The 7368-nt window shown below is 35.8% G+C and overlaps 1 protein-coding gene across 1 annotated transcript in view; it reads left to right on the top strand.

The window, feature by feature from the left end:
- Positions 1-7368, top strand: part of LOC107737789 (copper-transporting ATPase 1-like) — a 35492-nt gene that overhangs the window by 2611 nt on the left and 25513 nt on the right. The window contains exons 3-4 of the mRNA XM_016549407.1: positions 4027-4486; positions 5626-6294. Of these exons, the coding sequence (XP_016404893.1) occupies positions 4027-4486; positions 5626-6294 (1129 nt within the window). The remainder of the gene's footprint in view (positions 1-4026; positions 4487-5625; positions 6295-7368) is intronic.

The following is a 7368-nucleotide window of genomic DNA, read 5'->3' as shown; positions in this document are numbered from 1 at the left end:
ATATATATATATATACAGTATCTGTTTGCAGTATCTTAAATTTTAATATCTTCATGCCTTATAGTTGCATATATATATTAAACGGATATATATCTAGTTGTATATTAAAGGTATATTAACCGCAATATATCCAAGTTTATTGCTAGACCTTATATCTGTCTGACCATGTGTTCAGTTTCACTATTATTAACACATTTCTTATGTGCTGTTCAATCTTCCCACAATGATAATCAGTGTAAATTCCATCCTTTATCCCTAAACAAACACATAGAAACCTCGCTGAGCCACAGATTACATTTACAGGTGTCTTTTATCCATGTGTCATTGTATTAGACTCCTGGGCTTTCTGGGTGGCTGACAAAGCAATCTGACAGAAATATATGGTGGTAATAATATCTACCAGAGCCTTCCCTCCAGCAACGGTCACGTAATTGAAGAAAGCCACTCGTATGTTGAACTTAGATCCACGATCTAATTGTTGCTAATTCGTCCTGCCCTTTCCCTTAAAACACAGTTACCCTGCAGACATGGGTCAAATGGGCAGATAATTTAATAGTTATTTGTCTAAGATGCTGTTTTAACCTTTAAAAAGCCGTCTGGTGGTATTACTATTGACCAGTACTGTCAAACGCCAAGACTTTGTTACACACAGAAACAAACAGCATGGCTCTGTTTAAGCAAGCAGTCAATGTACTCCACACAAAGAAGCAGCTACAATTGTGCTTATTGTGCTGAAACAAACTTTGAGGGTTTAAGGGTCATGTGATGATATGAGTGAATCACATTGGGTTCATCGTCACGCACGTGCATTCGCTCAAAAGCTCAAATGCAAATGTAATGATTAGCAAAACACACACTTAAAGAAATTCAATAATACCTGCACTACCATTCAAAAGTTTGGGATCGGATTTTTAATGCTTTAAAGATTTTTAATGTTTTTTTAAAAGAAGTCACCGCCAAGACTTTGTTACACACAGAAACAAACAGCATGGCTCTGTTTAAGCAAGCAGTCAATGTACTCCACACAAAGAAGCAGCTACAATTGTGCTTATTGTGCTGAAACAAACTTTGAGGGTTTAAGGGTCATGTGATGATATGAGTGAATCACATTGGGTTCATCGTCACGCACGTGCATTCGCTCAAAAGCTCAAATGCAAATGTAATGATTAGCAAAACACACGCTTAAAGAAATTCAATAATACCTGCACTACCATTCAAAAGTTTGGGATCGGATTTTTAATGCTTTAAAGATTTTTTATGTTTTTTTAAAAGAAGTCACTTCTGCTCGCCGAGGCTGCATTTATTTGATCATCAGTAATATTCAGCAATACAGAATCCTGAAAAAAGTATCACAGGTTCCAAAAAATATTAATCAGCAGAACTGTTTCTAACACTGATAATAAATCAAAATATTAGAATGATTTCTGAAGGATCTTGTGACTCTGAAGACTGGAGTAATGATGCTGAAAATTCAGCTTTGCATCACAGGAATAAATTTTATTTTGAAGTATATTAAAATAGAAAACAGATATTTTAAATTGTAGTAATATTTCACATTATTACTGTTTTTTCTGTATTTTTGTTCAAATAAATGCAGCTTTGATGAGCAGAAGAGACTTCTTTAAAAAACAATAAAAATCTTACTGATCCCAAACTTTTAACCGGTTGGAATTTTGGACTAAATGTGGGTTAAAAATACATACAATAGCAGCTCATACTCAGAAATGTAACATAATAACAAGTTTGACAGGAATACTGGGAATTTTCAGCATCATTACTCCAGTCTTCAGTGTCACATGATCTTCAGAAATCATTCTAATATCTTGATTTGCTGCTCAACAAACATTTCTGATTATTATCAATGTTGAAAACAGTTGTGCTGATGAATAGTTTTGTGGAAACTGTGATACATTGTATTTTTCAGGATTTTTTAATGAATAGAAAGTTCAAAAGAACAGCATTTATTTGAAATAGAAATATTTTGCAACATTATAAATGTCACTTTTGATCAATTGTTTAAAAAAAAAAAAAAAAAAACCTTTTTGAATTACATTTGTGAAAGTGCAGTTATAGTTTGTATTTCCCAACATGCCCACCCAGGATTGGGCAAAATTCCGATCTGAAGAATTTGAATGGAAGCGTTCACACTTTATAGGAATTTGAAATGGAATTTTAATTTAGAATGACAGGAAGTGTGATTTGCTGAATTGCAATTAAAGGGGTCATATGATGCTTTTTTTAAAGATCATTATTTTGTGTATTTGGTGTAACAGAATATGTTGACATGCTTTAATGTTCAAAAAACACATTATTTTTAAAATACTGTACATTATTGTAGGTCCTCTATGCCCCGCCTCTCTCAAACGCTTCGTTTTCTACAAAGCCCCCTCAGTGACGTAGACATGTGGGGGCGTGTTAGAACGAGCCGTTTTAGGGGGGCGTGGCAGAGTCTTAACTTTGATAAAGAATATCTCTTTGGTTTTGAGACTTTAGTCTTTGCAACTTCAGGGATCTTATCTATGCACAATCAGCTTGTAACACTCCAAAGAGAAAGGAAAACTTAAAATCGCATCATATGACCCCTTTAAAAGAAATTCAGGGGGCATGAATCAAGTTTCCTTCTAGCTTGTTCCATTAATCTGCCTTTCTGTCTGTACAGCCTATAAAAAGTAAAAATCACTTTTTAAAGCAAAACTAAAAGCCTATCTCTTAGAGAAGGCTTATTCAAAATCATAATTTGTTTGTCAGTCTTGTCATATTATTTTATGTACTTTGATTTCTTTTAAATGATATTGTTCCACACAATGGTCAACCATTGTTGTTTTATTGTACTTTATAAATAAAATGAACCGAGCTGAACTGAAAGTAATAACTTTTGATCAAGACTGTCAAGACAGCAGTTTATCAAAGTTTATAATGAGAAAAAAAAACCTTTTTTTATTGTTTAAAATTACTCTTATTGTAGTGTCTTTGAATTTCAGTTAATTGTAATTCTACTTTTAGTTCTAATTTAAATGTCAGTTCTACATCCTGTTTGTCATGGCTACTTCAATTTAAATTCAGGAATTGAACTGGAATTTAAAAATCATTCTCCATTTCCATTAGACCCGTGATAGTACTCAACATGCTTAGATAAGCAAAAAAAAAATTTGGCAGCATTCTAAAAGAATATAAAATTTCCCAATTATGTGAGAGTTTTTCAGAAAATCGTAGATAAAATGTTTGGCCTGAATTTATAGTCTAATGAAAACTCATAACGTAATGAAACTTTGTAATAGTGCAGTCAATTGATTAATCGCATCCAAAATACGTTTTTATTTTTACATAATATACAGTATGTGTGTGTGTACTGTGTATATTTATTATGTATATATAAATACACACACATGCATGTATATATTTAAGAATTTTTTTATACATATATAAAATATTTGTATATAATATTAAATTATTATATACACATGTAAATATAAAAAAAATATATATATATGTATGTTTGTGTATTTATATATATACATAATAAATATACACAGTACACGTGCATATATTATGTAAATAAACTCATTTGTTTTGGATGCGATTAATCGTTTGACAGCACTACTCTCTAATGTCAGAAGTCACATATGTATGCATTTTTGTAACATGTATTTTCAGCTATTATACCAGGGGTCAGTGAGTTTGCTGGAAAGGTTCTCAAGAAGGCTATTTATATCAATCTGAAGAAATATCATGTATTGGAGGGTTTTGATGATAATTAAATTTTAAAAGGTAATACTAACCGTCAGGGCATTTTATCGTGATTTATCGTGAAACCGGTAATCGTTCCATCCCTAATTGGAGTACAGCTGAAATGCTGCATTAGCCAATCAGCATCCAGAACTATCTGCTGTTTAATGATGTGTTGTGCAACCACACGTGTGGCATCTCTGGTTTCTGGAACAATGCTGCTCTACGAGTAACCGTGTGGCTTTTATTGGGCAATCTGACGGATTAGCACATTATGAGCTTTTCTTTTTTGTTCCACAGGTGTCTCTGGAGCAGAGTAATGCAACTGTGACATATGACCACACTCGCCATAGTCCAGAATCCTTAGCAGAAGCCATTGAAGACGTGGGCTTTGAGTGCAGCCTGACTAATGCTACGTCAGCACCAGTCCAAACAGAAACCAAAGTCTTCAGCACAGCAGCCTGTAGCACAGACTCTATCCAGCAGGCACGGAGCACGCTGGCCCAAACTGAAGGGGTGGTTGAGACGCAGGAGAGCGCTGATCACCGAGGCCTGGCTGTCACGTCTGTCCCGTCTCTGGTCAGTGCGGAGCGGCTCGGGGACGTGATGAGCTGCTTGGTTCCTGATGCACATGAAGGGCCGAGCTCTCGCTCCTCGGTAGAGGCGGTGAAAATGCGCATTGAAGGAATGGTTTGCCTGTCCTGCACTACAACCATAGAGGGCAAGATTGGGAAGTTAAAAGGCATTGAGAAGATTAAAGGTATCACGTGACTTTTGCCTTTGCTTCAGTAAAACAATCTCCAGTGTCATCGTCACACTGAACTTTAACATTTGTGACCCTGGACCACAAAACCAGTCATAAGGGTCAATTTTTTGAAATTGAGATTTATACATGAATATAAATCTGAATAAATAGGCTTTCCATTGATGTATGGTTTGTTAGGATAGGACAATATTTGGCAACTATTTGAAAATCTGGAATCTGAGGGTGCAAAAAACTCAAAATACTGAGAAAATCGCCTTTAAAGTTGTCCAAATGAAGTTCTTAGCAATGCATATTACTAATCAAAAATTAAGTTTTGATATATTTACGGTAAGAAATTTACAAAATATCTTCATGGAACATGATCTTTACTTAATATCCTAATGATTTTTGGCATAAAAGAAAAATTTATAATTTTGACCCATACTATGTGTTTTTGGCTATTGCTACAAATATACCCCAGCGACTTAAGACTGCTTTTGTGCTGCAGGGTCACATTTAATCACATCATGCATTGGGAAGTTTATATGGTAAAATCAACTTTAAACTCAATGGCATTGTGCTGCTAGTTGATAAGAAATGAGATCTTACACAATCTATACATTTAGGATAACGCAATATGACCTTCCCTTCCTCATATCTTGCTTAAAGTTGCACTAAGGCAAGATTGTAACCAGTGCTGGGTAGATTACTTACAAATAGTAGTCTGTTATTGATTACAAATTGCATGATGAAAATTGTAGTTTCATGGTTAGCATGGTTGCCAGATTGCAAAAAAATAAGCAAAATACAGGGAAGAAAATGCATCCTTTTAACCGAGAAGCTCTGATTTGTGGATTTGAACTCTTGATATCTGGCAACCGCACACATGAACGCTTGTGTAGTAGAGGCACGTACAGCAGGCCGCAATAATATTCTGTCTCATGTTTTTGGTATAGTTTTTATTTTTTAGAATACACTTTAGTCTCGTCAACAGTATTGCATGTTGATATAGTCACAGCTATCGTTTATTGACCTTATTGCAGTCTGGTCTTAGTCATGGGCAAAATTAACACTAGAGCGTTCATATTCTTATTAGCTCTTAAATACTAACATTTGCTGAGTGTTGATTTTTGGTTTTGTCCGTGTTTTTTCAGTCTCTCTCGAATCCCAGGAGGCCGCTGTACTTTACCTGCCTTGTGTCATCATGGTGGATGAGATTGTGAACCAAATCGAGGTGGCTGGTTTCAAAGCCATTGCTAAATCAAAACCTCGGCAGTTAAAGCTTTCAGCTAGTGAAGTCGAGCGCCTGCTCAGCGCTCACAAACAGGAGGAGAAGGTTTCAGAGCCGTGCACAGACTCCAGCATCACTACAGTGTTTCAGCTGACGGGAATGCACTGCAAGTCTTGCGTGGTCAATATTCAGGACAATATATCCAAGCTGCCTGGAGTGAGTTCGGTCGTCGTGTCCTTGGAGAACAGACAAGCTACGATTCAGCACAACCCAAAGCAAACCTCAGCGGTGGAGCTACAGAAAGCCATCGAAGCCCTTCCTCCAGGGGATTTTAAAGCTATCCTCCCAGCTTCCCCTGTGCCAGGCTTCCTCCAGCCGCTGGTATCAGTCGCGGAGATCCACATCGAGGGCATGACCTGTGGCTCCTGTGTTCAGTCCATCGAGGGCATGATCTCCCAGAAGAAAGGAGTGAGATCGGCCCAAGTGTCACTGGCCAATCATCAGGGAACCTTTGAGTATGACCCTTTAGTGACGACCTCCGAGGAGCTGAGGGCCGCCGTAGAGGACATGGGCTTTGATGCTTTTCTCCCTGGTAAGTGCTTCTTCTTATGTCTTTCCTTCTGTTAGTCTTCACTAGGCTGGTTAGCTGCACTACATTAGGCGCATTTCCATTACCCTTCAAATCGCGCAAATTTAAATTGCGAACTTTTATAGTCAATAATAGTCTACTGGTGTTTTATCCTTCAGTCATTTTGAATTTGAATTAGCTTGACTTCTGAGATTGTTCAGATTACTTCTGATCATATGTGACCCTGGAGCACAAAAGCAGTCTTAAGTCGCTGGGGTATATTTGTAGCAATAGCCAACAATACATTGTATGGGTTAAAATTATAGATTTTTCTTTTATGCCAAAAATCATTAGGATATTAAGTAAAGATCATGTTCCGTGAAGATATTTAGTAAATTTCCTACCGTAAATATATCAAAACTTAATTTTTGATTAGTAATATGCATTGCTAAGAACTTCATTTGGACAACTTTAAAGATGATTTTCTCAATATTTAGATTTTTTTTGCACCCTCAGATTCCAGATTTTCAAATAGTTGTATCTCGGCCAAATATTGTCCTATCCTAACAAACCATACATCAATGGAAAGCTTATTTATTCAGCTTTCAGATGGTATATAAATCTCAGTTTCAAAAAATTGACCCTTATGACTGGTTTTGTGGTCCAGGGTCACATATATATACTGTATAAGACAAGTTTATACAAGATGTAGTTGTAGTTCATGCATCTTTTCTGCAAAGATATTTAACAAGTGATTTGTTTAACATTTGCATCATGTTGACAACTTAATGTGTGCTGCACTTGGAATAGAATTTTCTTTAACTAGAGGGTTAATAAAGAAAAAGTTACTTGAATCATGGTGTAGTTACATTTTCAAATTGACTAGTTAAAAATCGTAAAAATCGAGAATCGTTCAAACGTTCTGAAAAAATCTAGATTGTATTTTTTTGCCATATCGCCCAGCCCTACCTTGAACATGCAAATGTGTTACATAATTATTAATTTATTACCTTAAAGGGGTCATATGATGCTGCTAAAAAGAACATTATTTTGTGTATTTGGTGTAATGAAATGTGTTTATGCGGTTTAAAGTTAAAA

Source organism: Sinocyclocheilus rhinocerous, unplaced genomic scaffold (genome assembly GCF_001515625.1).
Source record: "Sinocyclocheilus rhinocerous isolate Xijiao unplaced genomic scaffold, SAMN03320098_v1.1 scaffold1696, whole genome shotgun sequence".
NCBI lineage: Eukaryota > Metazoa > Chordata > Actinopteri > Cypriniformes > Cyprinidae > Sinocyclocheilus > Sinocyclocheilus rhinocerous.
This window is presented reverse-complemented; position numbering and strand designations above follow the sequence as displayed.